Source organism: Poeciliopsis prolifica, unplaced genomic scaffold (assembly GCF_027474105.1).
Source record: "Poeciliopsis prolifica strain line A6 unplaced genomic scaffold, Auburn_PproV2 SCAFFOLD031, whole genome shotgun sequence".
Lineage (NCBI taxonomy): Eukaryota > Metazoa > Chordata > Actinopteri > Cyprinodontiformes > Poeciliidae > Poeciliopsis > Poeciliopsis prolifica.
In genome coordinates this window covers 6,528,375-6,547,486 of record NW_026562406.1, presented here as the reverse complement: position 1 = coordinate 6,547,486, position 19,112 = coordinate 6,528,375, and the positions used below count along the sequence as shown (strand labels likewise).

At 40.5% G+C, this 19,112-nt stretch overlaps 1 protein-coding gene across 2 annotated transcripts in view; it reads right to left on the bottom strand.

Moving 5' to 3' along the window:
* LOC129372920 (tetratricopeptide repeat protein 28-like) overlaps positions 1–19,112 on the bottom strand; it is a 217,939-nt gene that overhangs the window by 19,172 nt on the left and 179,655 nt on the right. For both annotated transcript variants that reach the window (XM_055050520.1, XM_055050521.1), the window contains 4 exons: positions 14,065–14,861; positions 12,456–13,000; positions 10,595–11,118; positions 3,793–3,902 (listed from right to left, as the gene is read on the bottom strand). In XM_055050520.1, coding sequence (XP_054906495.1) covers positions 3,793–3,902; positions 10,595–11,118; positions 12,456–13,000; positions 14,065–14,861 — 1,976 coding nt within the window. The remainder of the gene's footprint in view (positions 1–3,792; positions 3,903–10,594; positions 11,119–12,455; positions 13,001–14,064; positions 14,862–19,112) is intronic.

The following is a 19,112-nucleotide window of genomic DNA, read 5'->3' as shown; positions in this document are numbered from 1 at the left end:
ATAGCCCTTCTTCAATGTACAATAAGATCTCTGCCTCCTCTTCTCTCCACCAGAGCTTCAAATGCTCAAATGCACAAGTTTGTGGTGTGCACATCTACAGTCATTTATCATTTATATGTGCAAGATTTTTCTGATTTTTTTCTTTCTTTCTTTTCCTTTCATAAGAAGAAAGAACCACCTTAGTGTTAAATAATTTTTCCCAGGGATGTCTTGTCAGGATCTCTCCAGCAGATTCTGAAGCCTCCTTTCAGTTTGTAAGGGGAGAATACCTTACAGCTCCATTGTAACTCAGAAAAGTACCAAAATCTTTTCAGCATTCTTTTGAAAATTTGGAGACATGCTTTTCTTTGATATTCTACTCAGAACAGGCAGAAGTCCATCAATAACTTATTTTCTTATAAATTCAATTGTTTTATTAAAGTGGAATTCGATTTCTTCTTTGACATTTTTGATTGAGAATAAATTTTCTCAGAGCCACAATACTTTTCTATTTCCACATACTCTAGTTTGTGCATGGTGACTTAAAGGCTTGTTGCACTTTTCAAGATTTAAAAAGTGTAAAGTTATTGTTGATTTAGCAAATGTGCTATGATAGCTTTGATTAATGTAAGTTATGTTTGGTTCTCCTTTGCTTCATTAGTCTCAGTATTTGCATTTGGCATCTTTTTCTCCAATTTTGATGTCATAATATCTTCCATTTCATTTTACCAAATGAAATGGAAACATGTTAAATCAATAACTGGTCTTAAAAAGATCATTGATTTAAAAACTTTAGTTTAACATATTGAAACAACAGTCTTGGATCCACTAGGTGTGTTGATATGGGAAATATGGCTGACCGTCCAGGGGACACCACAAGTCATCAGACAGAAAGGTTTGCTGCCAGTTGCACCCCGGATGAGTTTTCTTGTGGTTACTGCATGTCCATTCAGTGAAGAGACAGCGTCACCTGCATTGTCCACACTTCCTTATTTTAAACTGTTTTTGGGAGGAAGGGGGCGCTGTTATCTGTAAAGAGTGCTATAAATAAACTATCATCAGTCGTTTCATAGCACACAGGTTTTCTTTAAAACATGTTTTGAGCTTTAATGTTAAACACACACACACACACACAAACACAAAAAAAGCTGATGGTGTTTGGGGAAAGCAGCAGGAGGGTCTTGCACAGCCATCATACAACAAAAACTGCTTCGATCAAATAATTTACATATTAAGACCCAAAACACTAGCTACAACACTAGTTACAACTGGGAATTATATAATTTTTCCAGGGAAAAATGCTGTGGTGTAATATATGAAAAAGAAAACGGGGCTTCTTGACATATCAGATTTAAAATTTCACATAAAAGCTCCGAACTATTGGGAAGTTCACTGATGTTCATATATATTATATGACAAATCAGCTTGCCAAAGTGCTACTATTTATTCAGATTGCACTCTCTTATTTTACTGTCAGTGACACTACGTGGCTTTTATCTGACATGTAGAGTGAATGTCAATGTCATGTTGAATCAGTAATGTAAGCAGAACTTGCAACACGTATACCTCTAATGATTTTTTTTCCCCTTTCTAAAATAAGCTCTCTAGGGAGGTCTCATCCTCTGTAGCAGATAAATTCAGACATACTGACTTAATCCAGAGTAGTCCTGTGATATTAAAGGAAGCACAAATTTATTGATTCAAACTCACAGGGATACGAATGTGAGCCCATCTCAGAGGGAATAGGCGCTGTGGAAAGCTGATGTAAATCAGGACATGTCAAACACAGAGGCATGGTGAACTGTAGGCTCACAGATCAGGCGATAGCATACAATAGACTTTAAATATATCCAGGATAAGCAACACGCGTTCAAGTACTCCAGATCTACACCTGTGATTTGCATCACGAATCTTAGTGTATGGAGTTTACAGCTGTGGTATAAAAATGGGTCATTTACCAAGGTTATATGTACCGACAGTCCAGCTCATGAATAATCAGTTGATTTATACTCTGAGGACAGAAGCGTCCTCTTCCACCACTGATTCACCTCAAGCGGTACAAACCGACAGGCAACAGAAAAAAAATACTTGATATATATGTAGGGAAAAGATTTTAGCTCCAACAAGGACAACAGACTGAAGAGCTACAGGTGAAAGTAGGGCATGCTAGTAAAGTGGACAGAAAATAATGCTTTCATGAGTACTAATCTGGAAAAGTGTGCTTTGGCATTTGTATTCTACCCCTTTAACACCAGCAAACCTAAATGGAAATTATTGCAACCAGATTTTGTGATTACAGCAAAGTCACAAAATCAGTAAACAGAAAATAGTGTAATTTAACCTCAGTATAAAGTTAACTAAATATCAAGGAACATTACACACAGGGCATGGATAAAGTTGCTTAAAGCAGCATTTGTTCATACATAATATGCCCAAGTCAGAATATCAAAGAGAATAATTTTCAACCCATCATCTGATTATGGAAAGACTAATGCAAATCTGCATTTCTAGTAAAACACTCCGCAAGCCAGGTCTGTAAAGTAGAGTGGCAAGGAACTAAGTAGTAACTAATAAACAGGGAATCTGGATTGGATGGACAGGACCAGGATAAATCTGTGGCAAAGCTTAAATACTGATGTTAGAGACATAATCTGACAGATCCGAGGCTGTAAATGCAGCCAAAGGTGGTTCTGCAAATTATTGACTTGGAGGGGCTGAATACAAATATACAATATGAAACTCCTGCATCATCCTCCTTTTACTGCTCAAATATGCAACACTCTTTTGTTGATCCATCACATGCAAACCTATTCAAATACATTTAAGTTTGAGGTGGTAACATGACAAGTAGTGGGGAGGGATACGTGCAATGGAAAATATGTTGCACTGGCTTGTTAGAATAATATTTTGCTTTAATTGAACACAAATTCCTCAATACGACTCACACATGAGCAAACAGGCTCCAGTCGCCACTTTAGTTCGGTCTCGCTTTCCCGGCTCTTGTTTCAGATAATTGCAAACAGACAAACTTGCTTTTTTGAAAACTATGATGCAGGGACTAGGAAGCAAAAGAAGAAGAAAAAAAAAGAAAAAGGAAAACTATCTGGGTCACTCTGATGGTATTTGTGCACGTGTATCATAACAAGAGTGTTTTGGACTAGATCTTTGAAAATTAAAGCAGCTGAAAAACATCCCTGCAGACACATGTGACAGCCACCGCGGCTGGCTGGCTCGCTGTCAGGCTGGTGTGTGGATACGCGAGCCAAGAGGAAAAAATTAAATCTTGAGCTGTTCTGTGTGGACAGACTACAGAGAGAAAGAGAGAGAGATGTTTAAGGGGATATTCCATGCCTGCCAGGTGGGCAGTGGGCTGAAGAGGAGTGAATGTGTGCGTGATACAGAGGTTTGGGGCTCCTGTGACAATGCACTGATTTAAAAGAAAAAAAAAACTTCACTCATCTGTCGCTTGTCTGCTGAGATGACAGCGTTTACCAGCTATATAGACTCCTCAGCATACCGCCGTCAGCCGCGTTCATGCTCCCCTTCCTCTCCTCTGGGCTCCTTCCATCACCATAAGGTTATTACTGAGAGTTTATTTCCAGCCTTTTATGTGTTTGGACATCTACCTCCACCTCTCATTTGTAAGCGTAGCCAACCTCTAAGCCAACAGATGTGGGCTTATTGGAGGTCAGTTTTAACTACATGGGGGTGGATTTGCTGGAAGGAGTCCAGGTAGAGGAGATGTGAGGAGGAAATGAGTGAAGGTGACTCAGAGGAAGCAGAGAAAGAGAGACGGAGAGAGAGATGCTTTACCTGATGCTGGGCCTCCTCCAGATTCCCACTGGCCCACAGGGAGAGGCCAAGACGATGGCGAATCTTCGCCTCGTCCTCGCGCCGAGCCAGCTGCTCCGCGAGCCGCAGGCCTGTCAGGAGGAGAGGAAGCGGCGGCAGATGAGAAGACAGCGCACAGAGCAGAAAATATTCAGAGCAGACCGGCTCTTGTGCGTCTTTGTGCGCAACAGATGTAAGCATAGCGTGGTACCGCTGTTCTGACAGCGAACAGGTTTGGAAATTTGGCCTCAGTTGTAAGAAACGGCTCGTGCAGCAGTTTTTAAGCAAGCACCCGCCTCTGGCGAAGGGTGAGAGCGTCGGTAGCACTAATCGTACCGCGTGGTAATCAATGCGAAGGATTGAGTGGCTGAGCAAACACAAATACGCGTGTAATGCTTGCTTGAAGGGTATCACAAAAGGCGTCGACAAATATTTGCAAGCACATTGATGGGCGAATAATGGGCTTTATGCAAACACAGCAGAAGTCTACTTTGGGATACTCTGTTTGAGAGATTGTTAGTGTTAGGAAGACAGGGGAGTATATACACAGGCACAGTCAGTTGTACACATTTTTTTGTTTTTAATGATGCCCTAATGCTGCTAGTTTTTCTCTGGTACTTTACATTTACAATCAATCTTTTACAACAAGAAGATGCTTGAATTTATAATGGATTTTCATCAATCCATAAATGGTAGAAACTTTAAACAGGATCAAACATACACATACAACCCCATCGCTTCTTCATTGGTTGTCCTTGGATGAATGCTGTTACTTTTATCATTAGAATCACAAAGAACTATAAAAATAGAGATTTGATAATAACTGATTATCTAACCATGAAAAAATCTGCCAAAATTAATAAGCAGAATGGATTATGGGCAAAAAGATATACTGTCAGATGAGTGACAAAATGACCATAAATATGCTTGCAAGAGTTACTTTTAAAAACGTATGAATTGTCTAGCAACTGCCAAACATGGTGATGGTGGCATCATTCTGAGTCTTTCATTGTCATTGATACTGGTGTCATTGCAGAAAGTAGAAGAAATATAAATAAAAGTGGAAGGAAAAAAAATTAGCTACAAATTCACATCTGGATGGTTTGCTTCAACAGAATTGTTTCCTAAGGACAATAATTAATTTATGCTGGTTTTAGGACTGTTAAAATAGGTTAACATTAATCATCTTTAATGGTCCTGACCTTAAACCTGTTGAAACATGTCACAAAATCAGCCAATTTAAATGAATTATCCACAGGAATAAAAATGTCACAAAACTGACAGACTAGTATGAAAAGCAAATGAATGTATTTTAAAAAAGAATCCACAGTCAATTTAAACATCTCTCCCATTCTTGTTTTTTTTTTCAATACTCACTATACTCAAATATTGTATTATTAATATGTCCAGAAAAGAACAGTTCAAATAAGCCACTAAAATCTTTCAATCGTTATGACACTTACACCTACTATAGATGTTCTGTTTGTAAGCTGCTGATCGGTGTTGTATGCCGAGGTGTGACTGTATTTGTGCCGAGTGAAATCATCTGCAGAGCACACAGTTTGTTTTTTCACTCTTAATTCGTCAAGCAGCGAAGCCGATATCACATCTTTGCATGTGTTCTCGCTCTGCCTGCCGAGAACCCGGTTCTGCCCAATTACAGAGATGAAAATGCCCTTCTGTGCAGGAAAATGATGGGGGAAAAAAAGAAAAATAAATGGCAGCGCCTGAGCCACACATCACCCGCAAGGTGCTAAAAGCTCAGCGAGCCTGCTACAGTTTACAACAAGCTATTTCTCATGCACATTCCTGGTTAACACGGTCTCTGTATCTGGAAGTCCATTCTCTCCGCCCGGCTGTGTGACAGAGAGGTCGAAACGCGCTTTTGGTCAAAGAGAGAAGGGGGGGAAAATAGGCCAAGCCGGCCTAGTCCCGAGTCCGCTTTTCTCTGCTTTCCCGGAAAAAAAACCCGCCTGTGGCTGGACCAGATAAGCCGAGAACAGAGAGTGTGACCTGAAAATGGTAGCCTATTCCGCGAGTCCAGCACACCAAGCGGGCGTAGACTTCATGGCTCCTTCATGGCCGTGCAAGTCGGCAGCCTTTGAAGGCGAGCCTGCAACGGTCTTTCCTCTCTCCTTATCTCTGCACACACCCTCCCTCAGCCTGACTGCATGCCCTCTTCCCCCATGCATCTGCTGTGCTCCTGTACCTACTCCTCTCATCTTTGAGCTTCTGTCCCAGCTACCTCCTCCCCAGCACCCCCCTCCACCTTCTACCTGTTTCATCTTCCCTGTGGTGGCACTGCGAGCACTGACTCTGCACTGCTTAGGGCTCATTAGGCACTGGAGCAAGAGAGAGGAAACAGATCTAAATTATCCTTTTTATTCTCTGACAGCATCACCTCTCGCTCTTCTCAACTCCATTTCTGAACCTTTCATCTACACACACATATATCCTAAAGCGCACACCAGCATAAAAAGAAAAAAATAAAAAAAATCCTTCTTTCTTGGAGCTGCTCTGTGATAGTTTCTTTATGATCAAGCCTGAATGTCAACCAACTCTATGTTTTCTTTATTCTCCAGCTGACAGTAAAATAATACATGTGAATTATGACTCATAGTGATCTCTGTCTTTTCCCTCTGTCTGCCTGCCATCCTTTTATTTTTCCAAAGTCGTCGTTGTCTTCTGCGTATTGCTCCCTCGTTCCCTTTCTCTTCTCCTGCTTTGTATCATTCAGTGTCTGTCACTGTCACGACGCGTGCCTTTGGAGCGCCCGGCAGGCACAGTCACGTAGCGGCGGCTGACACGAGGATGTGGCCGTGGCTGGCTGCACCCTGAAGAGCAACTGGAGAACACTTTAAAGGCTGCCTGACAGCTGGGGGAGAGATCCACTGTGGTTGCCCCAGGGCTCTCACACAACAACCCCCCACCCCCACACACACACACACACACACGCATGCACACACGCATCCACACACCTCAGGGTCTTTTCCACACGCACATGTTATGCGCATGCACGGTGCCCCTGAGAAATAACCTGCAGCGAGCACGCACTCAACACACATGGCGGCAAACTGCCCTTTGATCATGACCACATGTTGAACAGTGAACAGTGGCGGGGTTATTGTTGAAAAATGGGGATAACAGTACACACAATTTCCACTAGGATGAAGCACTGCTTCTGTTGTGCTGGACTGTGGGGATGAAAAAAGTGCTGCAAACAGCTGGGAACGTGGTGAATTAAAGAAAGCTACATTCTTATTATATTCTTTAAAATTTCAAGCAAGATCTTTTTTTTGAAACTCCAGACTCCCATGCAGAAAGGAACAGGGCCTAAAGAAAAATGTGGGCACCCGATTTTCAACGGTTTTTGCAGCGGTTTTGGGTATTTGGGAGATTTCTCTGTGTTGTTTCTGAACAAGATTTCATGTTCAGTCGTATTACTGGGTTGTAAAAAGATTTTCTGTGGATATTTGATTATGTTAAGGGTGGTTGAGTTGCTATTCTTCACATTTTTCCCTGTAATAGTGGAGTTTTTCCTGGCTTCATCAGAGGTCCAGAGCAGTATCGATCCAAACCTGAGCTTAACCATCATAGGGATAATGCGCTCATTGAATTTTTAACTCTTTATGTCTGGACATTTCCTTCAGCCACAGCAGCCAAGTATCCAGCTTCTTGTTTATAGCTCGTCTTATCTGTAAGAAACTAAATGTTCACTTGCAAACCTTAACTATGGGATCTATCTGGTTCGGATAACATACTTGTGAATTTTTGCTTGTTTGGTAGAACATTTCAAGGTTTCGGCAACAAGCCGTACATTGCATTCAATTTGTGTTTCCAACTGCAACTCAGATTGGGAATAACATCACACCTAATTCTACCATGTTTGAGTCAGATTGGAAAACCACTTTCCAAATGTACAGGCGATACAAGCTGATGACAATGTATCAATCGATACACTGATTGATACATTGTATCGATCATTGTGATAAGGTATAAGTTTAGAAACTGCCAGATTACAGTTTTACAAAATATTCTGATCAGTGCATCTCGTTAAAAACGGTTTAATTTCTATAACTTTCAGATTAGCCAACCTTTTGTGTAGAAATTCCAGCTTTCTGGGTCATTGCACTCTATTTACATTAAAATAATAGCAATAATTGACTTGATTTTTAATTCACCAGTAGAATCCCATTGAGATTTACAGTCATTTTGCGAGGAGTGTTCTGGCCAAGACAGGCAGCAGTAAACAGAGTTTCTGATGCTTTCCAGTTCCTAAAACTATGGAAAATCAAATAAAGTTTAGCATACAAATTTAAAGGATCGGGTTAAATAAAGGTTTTCGTGTCTTTCATAAAGTTGTATGCAAACACTTTAAAGTTGTCATGGAAAAATTACAATAAAGTCACATCTGCTAGTCATATCATATGAAATGTTTGTGAATTCTCACCAAAAGAACTATTTGGCTTATTTGGAAGGTTGTTTTCCACAGCTGCATAAGGACCAGACCGTCTTGCCCCTTGTTTTTCTTCCTTATCATTGTGTAAAAACTTACATGTTGTCTCTGCCTGGCAGATCTTAGGGAGTGTAGTGAGCTGGGTTAGCCTTGCATCCAGACTGGCTTGATTATTGATTGTCTTATGAGCTCTCTGTATTGTGCACAATGCATGTTGAGTGATTCTACCTGGACAGTGTTTGGAAATATTTTTATTTAAAGTTCTTAACTAAGACAGGTAAGAACTTGATAAAAGCTATGAAAGATGTTTGTTTGGTCTTCTCTTCTTTTATCTCTAAAATCTTTTATCAATTTTAGACATAAGCTGAGAAATCAAACCAAAAGTTGAATTTATATGTTAGAGTTAAGATTGTAATTACATTGATGCTTTATATGAATTTTGTTTCTATTTTTTAACAAAAAAGTGCTTTATATCATGGTTTGTTCCTGAATATGGATGGTTTGCTAAGTATTCAATAAAGAAACGATGAGGAAACTGTAAAACGGTCACAAGTTGGCACAACAATCACACTGTTTTAATGACAATATTAATCATGTTAATCGCTAAGTGCATCTTGGTATATCAAGAAAAAACACTAGAGTACCTCTATAACCCCTTGGCACCTTTCTATGATTTTATGCTGCCTACTGAAGGTTAGTCATTATAGGAGAACAAAGAATAACCATTGAACATACACAAACATTCAACGATTTGAAGGTCAAATAATTTCAACTGTAGCTGCAGAGAAGCTTCTCTCCAGCTCTATCTAAAACACAAAAACAACCAGGACAAGAGAAAAAAAAAGCAGCAGTTACTGAGAGAAAAAATAAGGCAACTTTTCTGGTTGGGTAGGTTGGCCAGAAATAATTGGCTGTCAGGGATAGTGAAGGCGCTGTTCTTGTTCAAAGCCAAAATGAGGAAAAAATACAAGGACAGCGTGGGGGGACAACACTGGGACTGGGTGGAGACAGAATGGCCTGTCGTCTTTGTTTCTATTAAAGCTCAACAAGCGGGCCTGCAGTGAGTGTGTGGGCCACAGCTAACTCAGCTAACTCTAAGAAAAGATGGGGATGAGATGGAAGGGGGTTTGTTGTCCTGCATTTTCTCTCTGCAGGGTGAAATGTAGAAATCTTTTTTTAGAGAGGCTCCAGTTTTCTGAGTTTCAAGCACCGGGTGGGTTTTTCACAGGTCTTGAGCAGAAAGCCTACCCTTGAACATGATTGTGCAGACAAGGCATGAAGTTGTTAGTGTTATCAAGAGGTTTAATAAAACCAGGGTTTCATTCAGTTAAAGACATTTTAATGAGATGCCAGCAGAAAGGGTGTAAAGTGTTCTGCTATTTATAGCTGTATGGAGCATAGACTTACATCCAGTTATCAGCGTGCTAACAGTGAAACCTCAGGAGCCTGTGTTTGAAATAACGTGGACCAGGTTGTAAATCAATTTAAAAGGTCCCTGTCTAGCAAAAGCAGAATCAACCGAATAATCTACACACTTCATATAAAAATAAATGTTTTATTACCTTTACATCCAATTGTGCCATAATTCTTATTGTCTCATCAAAATAAGCAATTTCGTTTGAATATAGCATTTGCTTGATAGACATTATTTTTTGACAGTAAAGGGTTACAAGTTTACCACCACTTCTGTCATCGTTCTAGTAAATACCAGAAAAGATCATGACAAAATTTTAACTCCGGATCACCCATTCTTAATGCCTACTGTGGACATACACAGGTTCCACTGAACCGAACCTCAGGAATGAAAACTTCATGCACTTCTCTAAAATAAGTAATTTTGGAGAGGTTGAGCTGCAGGTTTTTATCCCTCTCTTTATAATCTAAAAGGAAACAGTGAAGCATGAGAAGCAGGATTCTGTCAGCCTGTGTGTGACAACGTTATTTTGGCAACTCTGAGGAGGAAAATAGAAAAGTGTGAAAACATCTAGCAGTAAACAGGAGAAATACTTTGAGAGCATTTGGGGAGGTTTGCAGACATACATACTCAAATGCTATACCTATGCAGCTCTGAAGACAAACACAGATGCACAATGCTCACACAAAATCCCCTTGTGCACATATATCACATAAATACAAAAGCACAAAAAACACGCACACGGGTCCACACACTGACGCACAAACAAACACATGCACACAGCTTAATAAAAGTGTGGCAAAGGCTTAGCAATAAATAGGCTCAGAATTTCATATTCATGAATTCAGAAACTCTAAGCCTATCAGCTCAGGCAACAAAGGCAACCCTCTCCATGCTCCCCTCTGCTCACTTACCTTCCTGCAGGTACATGACAGCTTGTGAGTAGTTCTGCAGCGCATGGTGTGTTCTCCCCAAGCTGCCATAGGCCAGCGTCTTGGCAGCCAAGTCATTAGTCTGAGCCGCCACACTAAGGTGCTGTTCTTGGAACACCACCGCTCGCTCATAGTTTCCGAGTGACTCATAGGTAAGACCCAAGTTGCCATAGGCTCGGGCCTGACGTGTGGTGCTCCCTGCTTCTTCTGCGATCTCCAGGTCACTCTGGTGGCATCGCAAGGCTGTCTCATACTCTCCCATAGATTGGTACACAGCACCCAAGCCACAGCTGGCATCGCCCTCCAGTAGTCTGTCCTGGGTGTCGCGAGCGATGGCCAGCTGACGCTCCAGGCAGGAAATCGCCTGCTCGTAGTTGCCTAACTGGCTGTGGAGTGCACCAAGCTCGCCGTAGGCCTGTGCCTTGCCACCGCACTCCCCGAGTTCATGTGCCACAACCAGCCGTTTTTCGAAACAAACCAACGACTGCTGCAGATTGCCCATTGCCCTGTGGGTGAAAGTAAAGAGTCAATGTAGTATAATGAAGCACACTTTTCACTCACTGTTCATAAATTGATTAAAAATAATAGCACAAGTCTTTGTGTAAAATGTTATAGGCCTAATATGACTGGAAACACATAGAGATATTGTCAAGGGACAAAAACCTACAGATTTTTCGGCCCAATCCACTCTGACTGGTCAGAAACCCAAAACTCCAATTAGAGAAGATACCATAACTTAACGCTATCAGTTTGTGGGAAACAACAACATTCTTCTGAGTGTAAATTATTCAGTGAGGACGACTAAAAATTTGCTCTATTTAGTACCTAGAACAAGACATGCCTGCAGTTCATTCAGGCTGTGTGAGAGAGAGCAAAATCACTAGTAACAGGAAGGCAAAATTTAGTCCAGTAAAGTTGCTCTATTTTTATCCTTTTGAGCATTCAAATTCCATTTGTGCATAACAAATTCACAAAAGTACTGTACCTGCTAAAATCCATAATAAATAGCAGCTTCTGCATTACAATGATGTAATTTGGTAGTATATATATACAATCTGTTCCATTTATGTGGCTCAGAGTCTATGTGGCTACATAAAAAGCTTCAGTGGGCCATATTTGGTCCATAGGCCTTGAGTTTGACATGTGATATAGGGGATCAATTTCCTTTATTTGATATTTTGTTCATCTTTACTATATTCCAAAACACTTTATTTATAATCTCAAATGCACTGTCGGTTGTTGGAAACCCGTTGAAACGAAGCATTACAAAAAGAAAAGCCTTCAGCTTAATTACCGTCATGCGATAACGTATCTGCTTGACTGAGAGCTGCTGGAAGATGAGAAGGGTTTGCGTATGACGTCTATTATTTCCTTTTGAACTCAAGCATGGCAAATACAGCTGTGTGTGTGTGGCTGCTGCAGTGCCAAGCTGCTACTGCACAATAAGAAGAAAATCACCTCCGAAATGAGAATTTTGGGGGGGAAGCTGTTTGTATTTTGTGCTGCTGTGTAGCTTCCCCTGTTTCTATCAGCTCTCTAAGGCTTGAGGAGAAACAGCGGGGAAAAGAGACAGAAGACGCAAGAAGTTGTTTTGAAATACTGGAGCTTCCCCCATTCAGAGACATCTGCTCACCAAACTACTTTGCATATATTTAATACCAGCAGCACCAGGCTTCTGCTGACACAGCTCTTACCAGATTCCCATTCAAGCACTGTTCATCACAGCCATTTCTAACTATATGATTCTTTATAGTGAGCACATATAGAGATAAATGATGTAAAAGTCGAGCTATAGCCACATAACACTTGGTGAAATGGACAATGAAAGGTATTCCGGACTCACCTGTGCCCATTGCCTAGGCCTCTGTAGGCTTTCTCCTGGTCCTGCATGCGATTTAGGCTCTGTGCCACTGACAAGTATTGGTCATAATACTTGATCGCTTCCTCAAAGTCTCCCAAAGCCTCATAACAGTCTCCAAGGTTTCCGTAGGCCCTGCCCCGGTCCATTACTGCTTCATTTCCACTCAGCTGCTGCAAGGTAGCCAACTGCTGCTCCAGGTAGCCGATAGCCTCCTCCATCACTCCAACATTCATTTTTGTGATGCCCATGTTTCCATAGACCTGAGCCTCCACAACAGGATCCTTTAACCTCCGTCCGAGCTCCAACTGCTCCTCGTAGCTTTTGAAGGCCATGGCGTACTTCCCAAGGGCCATGTAGACAGCTGCCAGGTGGCCATGGGCTTTGCACTCTCCTGAGATGTCACCAAGCTCTTGGTATACCTCCAGTTCCTGGGTGTGGTAGCCTAGAGCTTTGTCATATTTCTGCACCAGTCTGTAGGTGGCCCCCAGGGCAGCATAAGCACAGGCTTCCATCCTGCGCTCCTTAACCTAAATTGAAAGTAATACAAAGATTAATGATTGTAATGATATTCAATGACCTTCTTCATTTTTTTGCTTTGTACTTGATGTGAAACTTTTTCTTGCATGGGATTTTTTTTTTCTGGAGTAGAATGCACTGAAGACATGTCAGTAACATGTGCCTGAAATTCAGCACATGGGAGCAATTTGCACCTATTTTTACATCAGGTGACAGTTAGTCTGTCTTCTGACACAAATACACAGCATATGCACTGAAGTGATCAAAGAGGTAGAGAAAATGTCTTTTAGTCAAGGAACTCCAGGTACCTGACAAGAGAGGGCATTCCCTTATTAAGAACTAAATCGAACTGGGGAATTTACATTAGAAAGGCCTTTCTACATCCGTTACTGATCCTGAAAACTATTAAAAACTGTGGAATAAAGTTATATTGTATCAGACTATTCAAATGTTACATGTAGTCTTTCGCAAATAATACACCAACCTGTTATCTCAGTGCAAAGAAGCAACGCGGTGTGTGATTGGATGTTTTTTTTTTTTTTTTTTTTTTTTTGTAAATGGAAAAAAATGCATTGTTCCAATTGCAGGGTACTGGCTGTGCTCTTCCTGGAAAACTTATTTGCAAATCCATTGCAAGTATGAGTCCTACCTTTAGTTACATAACCAGGTTTTCTTTTCTATTTTTGTTTCTTTTGAATAAATTCGCTACAATAGTTTGCTTTTTTATCTTCATTTATAAGCTTTTAACAAATTGCAAACACCTCATCTAGTCTGGGTGCAATTAAATAAATAAATATCAGTGGACTTTCCGCTAAAATGTGCATAATGCATTCTCTCTGATGCAAACTGCGTCAGACCAGAGAAGTGCTGCATGGAGTTTCCTAGAGTGGCAGATGTGTGTTTGTGTCTAGTTTTAGAACTTAAAGGAGATGCACACTTAGTTTAGCACATATTTAGCCCCCACAGATGCCTTCATGAATATTTCTTTTTTCTGTGAAAAAATATTCTTCATGAATATTTCTTTTTTCTGTGAAAAAATATTCTGCTGAACTCACTGAATGTAAAACAGCCTTACCTGATGAGCTAAGGCCAGCTGCTGCTCGTAAAACTGAATGGCTCCTGTCACGTCCTTTTTACAGACAAAGATGTCTCCTAAGTTCCCTAGAGCTCTGAAGCGAGCTTGTGCATTGTTCAGGGACTGTGCTAGTGACAGCAAATACTTCTGGCACTCCTCTGCCTTAGTAAAGTCTCCAAGGGCCTTAAAAGCCAAACCAAGGTTGCAATACGCCTTGGCCTGACTAAGTTTGTCATGAAGGTCCTTAGCTAGCGCAAGATCCTGCTCATAGTATTTAACAGCATCCTGGTAGTTGCCCAGGCAGTAGTGAGCATAACCCAGATTGTGACAAACTTTCCCTTCACTCTCCATGTCCTGAAGTTCTGGGGACAATCTGAGGTACTGCTCATAGTAGGGGACAGCCTGTGGAAACTCTCCTCGAGAGCAGTGGAAGTTTCCCAAGTTTCCCAGAGCCCGTGCTTCGCTCTGGACATCCCTCAGCTCTCGAGCGATGTTGAGGTGGTTCTGGTAATGCTGTAGAGCACGGTCATGGGCACCGAGGGCCTGGTACGCCACAGCCAGGTTGCCGTGTGTGGAGGCCTGTGAGGCACGGTCATTGACCTCCATGGAGATCTGCAGCTCTTGGCGATGATAACGAACTGCTTGGTCGAAAGCTCCAAGAGCATTGTAGGCATTACCCATGTTGCCATAGGCTCTGCCTTGGGCGGCATAGTCATTCAGCTCCTGAGCAATAGCCAGGTGTGTTTTGTGTAGTTTCAGTGCAGTCTCGTAGTCCCCCTTCATCTGGTGAATGATGCCTAAGGAAAACGAAGAGAGGAGAAAAATCAAGTCAAAGACGTAGACAAGGGAAAGCTGGAACCACATAAAATTCAAGTGCATTGTCAGCTCTTCATGTTAAAAACAAGTCATTGGGTTGTTAAAATATGCTCTCTGAGCCATCTGTTCTCTGCTTACACAACACAATCGCCCACAGAATTATGGTCATTAAAATGTAGTGCAATCAAACAGAGTTGCTACAACATCGAAATTAAATCTTTTGATGGTCTAAACACTCTTTGATGACTGTGTCTTCTAGGGATTTTACCAAAATCAACAACTTTTCCACATGGGTGGATAGAAGTACAGAAGAGAATCAGAGCTAAAGACAGACGGAGTGAAAATGAGGGAGTAGGAGAAGAGCGGTCGGAAAGCTCAGCAAACAACTTTAGAAAAAAATAAGATAAATGTGGAGAAGCTATAAATAATGGAGTAGCCGGTGCAGTGAGCGTATTTTGTCTGATAAAATAGTATACTTTGAAAAATAATAGCTTTACTCCACAACCAGGCAGCCATCTGGCATATTCTCATACATTCTCTCACTAAGCAAACAAATGTGTGCCCACACCTGTATACTAATGGAGACTGACAAATACATAGCAAGCAGTAAAGAGACATCAAAGCATATCTACTGGGGCTCTTTTTCTTTCTGAGATTGTCATCTGTATAACTCATCTTTGAATTCGTCATCTGATACGAACAATAGAAAGGTTTATTAAAAATACCGAACAATAGGCAGGGATCCCACATGTGTTTTTCATTTCTAAATGCCATGCCTATTAGTCCTTTCTCAGACAATTTTTGAAGGATAAATATGAAAGTGAAAGTGACAGATATTTTCAGACACCAGGATAGGCAACCTGAAAAAGACCTGTGAGACTATGAAAGATTAAAAGAGGGATGCATGAATGAACAGTTAGAAAGTAGGATGGAAACTACTTTAAATAACGGAACGAGACCAAGTATTGAAATGCAAATATCTTTTCCATTCAATTTTACCTTCTTCTGTACTTGTGCACACTTGCTTATAACAAATCTTATGCTTTTCTGACATTTCCAAATTGCGTGAAAACCTTGAATGTGGCTGTTTGTTGATGGATAGAGAAGACAGTTGCAGGCTAAAAAAAAGCCCGCTATTTTCTTACAGTATACAGAATGATCATCGTCGCTTTGCTGCTTCAGCGTTGAGTAATGGCCTCGTAGGATGTGGGAAGCAGCCGCTGACGGCACACACGGAAGGAGAGCAGTTTTGGAGCCAGAGTGGGAAGAGTCAGGGATGGAGAGAAACTCTGTGGCTTGCGGTGACGTTGATGGTGGCGTTGGGATTAGTTACCACCACGAGTGTTTTCCTATTTATTTCATCCGAAACCTGCCACATTACGGGTTTGAAAATAGGGTACATAAACATTTGAACTGGACCCAAACAGGCGGATCACATGACCGAGTAAGTCACATGCAATGGTGGATGTGTGTTTTTGTGCTGCCCAGATTTAACACAGCCAATAACAATAGCGAAAATATATGGACTGCTTTTATAGTAATGGTTTGGAAAAAGATTGATATATTCATACATTCCTGTGGTGTATGTCACACAGTGTGAAAAGGGGGATTTGATCACAAAAAATAAAAATAAGTTGACATAAAACATTTTTTCCTTTGTTTCCCCATTAAAACACACTACGGTATATCAGAGCATAGCAACTTCATCATTACTTCAGCTTCCTACTGTTGTCAATTTAATTTTTACCGATGGACTACAATCAGCTGATCTAAAGTGGCTAAATAAGTGTATAAAACTAATCATGTCTAGGTTGGTGTGAGATCACCATACTTTTTAAATTACAGACATAAAAACTTTGAATCAGATGCTAACTTCATTATGTTCATCACTAAGTAATCTTTTGGGAGTTCACTAGGTAAGTGGTTGTTGTTTAGTATTTCCTCTGTCGAAACCTTTTTCTAATGAGTTCTAAGCTCTGAATGTTCATTTACTCAAAATCAGATCTATTACTGTTTTCATTTGGTGCCACAGGGACCAAAAGACTCATTTTTATGATTAATATTTCCTACCTAATAGCTCTCAGCGTAAAGAAAATACTGTGACTGTACATTTTTAGAAGAACTTAGATACTTACTTTTCAACGTTTAGAGTTCAGTCACGTCCAATATATTTCCAAACATATTTAACACAACAAACTGTTGAATTATTTACCACTTCTAAACTATTGTTAGCTTAACAGGATGTTCATGCAGTTTGAAGGGAACATCCTCCTTCATGTCAGGTTGATGTTAATTTGCACATGAAAATTCATTTCATGTGCATTTTGTTTGCTCGAGAATGAGAACAGCTTTTAGGTGACATCTGCCTATAAAGGTTATCGCATGGTTCATGCCCTATGAACTTCTGGATTATATATGACTGATTCAAAATGTCAGTAATATAGATTCTAGACGTTAATGTCAAAGCAATAAAACGTTTGGAAGATTGTAGGATTTTTCACTCAGAAAAGAAAGTCAACGCCCTCCAACAGTCACAGTACAATTCAGACTCAGGTATTTTGAATTTGCAAGAACTTGTTCATCAACATGGGTGAAATCTGCATCATCAGTCTTTCATTCAAGTGTAAAGGAGATGATTAATTAAACATGTCTCAACTGGATGTCTTTGTTGGAGAAAATATAATCAAAGCCACTTAGGATAATTGATCAGCATGTCGCAAAGACTTGCTGACAAATTGTGTCTGATCTGCTGTTTATGTGCTTGCTTGCATTCTCTGGTGGAAAGCGGAAATAAAAAAACATGAAGTGACCCAGTAAACATCAGGTTGTGGTACTTTAGAATTAGTATGCAAAGGGTATGGTGGCACAAAACACAGACAGCAGCAAAGAAAAGAGAAAGAATCTGATTTATAAATCACAGAGTTTGACCAAAGTTTCTTTTATACTAGTTTCTATTTTCACATATTTGATGACTCATCAAAAATCGTGTTATGTATGTCTAAACACTCATAATAGTCTAGCAAGTTTAGCATTAATAAAATAATTGTATGCTGTTTTTTTTTTAGCTTAAAAAAAACTGTTTTTGTACACAGTTTTTCTTTTTAACTATGCACAAAAACAGTAGCTTTTGTTCCCAACATTTTTGGGACTCAAATGTTTGTCTAACTCCTTGTCTTTGAGGAGTTAGAGAAAACCCTCAGCTTTGGCTAACTTTGGAGTCTGGAGTCATGTTAGGAGTCACAGCTGGCTGGGTGAAGGAGCACCGACAGCCACAAAGTCACTCCCAAGGTTATGCTTTCCCCCAACGGATACTGATGTTACTGAGGACATAATGTCTACTGATGTATTACCAGCTAACATGTTCCTGCTGCAGGCTAAAAATGGATCCGGGGCTTGGTGATGGACGCAGGGCTGAAGCAAGCGGGCAGGCTGGAGGCTGGGGAAGCATGAGCAGGTTTCAGGTTGGGGACTCAGAAGCTGCAGGCAAAAAAACGCCATAAGCCCCAGGCTATGCCTGGAGCCACATTTGAAGCCAGAAAATATTTCTATGCCCCCTATATGGTAAGAAGATTATGGAGCCCTGAGGGAAAGGCATCCTGTAGCACGGTAAATAAAACCATTGCAAACATGACAGTAAATGCAGATAACTAATGTGGCCATAATAGCATCCTGCCATAACTGCCAAGACCTGAAAATATATCAGTCCTCTGATTAAGTCAGATCTATGATTTAATGTGTAAGGTGTGTTGTAAATACACTTGACTAAACATGTGCACTTCATTCACATCCATTTATACAGCGATATGTCAGAACCCTACAACCAGAGATATTGAAAACCTGGCAATGCTTTGTCATTATTTGTTGTTCAACTAACTTTACATAAAAGCATGGCTGCACTGATGACTTTGAGATATGGTGCTATATTCTGAGTAAATCACTCTGTCAGTTTTACTGCATTGAAGAAGGCCCACGGCTACTAGAGGTGCATATTGAGAATAAAAGAAAGACTACCAACCTGAAACAATTAGAAAAAATCTACAACATTGCTCGAATTTCAATTGAAAGAGACTGACATGTGTAAATATTAAATTGCTAATTATACTATGTAAGTAAAATCCCAATGACGTAGGATAGTGTTGATATTAAAAAGTCAAGAAGCTTTAGTTTCTTTTCTAAGTAATGACAAAGAATGTTTGATAAACCTTGACAGTGGCTTATTAATAGCATTCCAC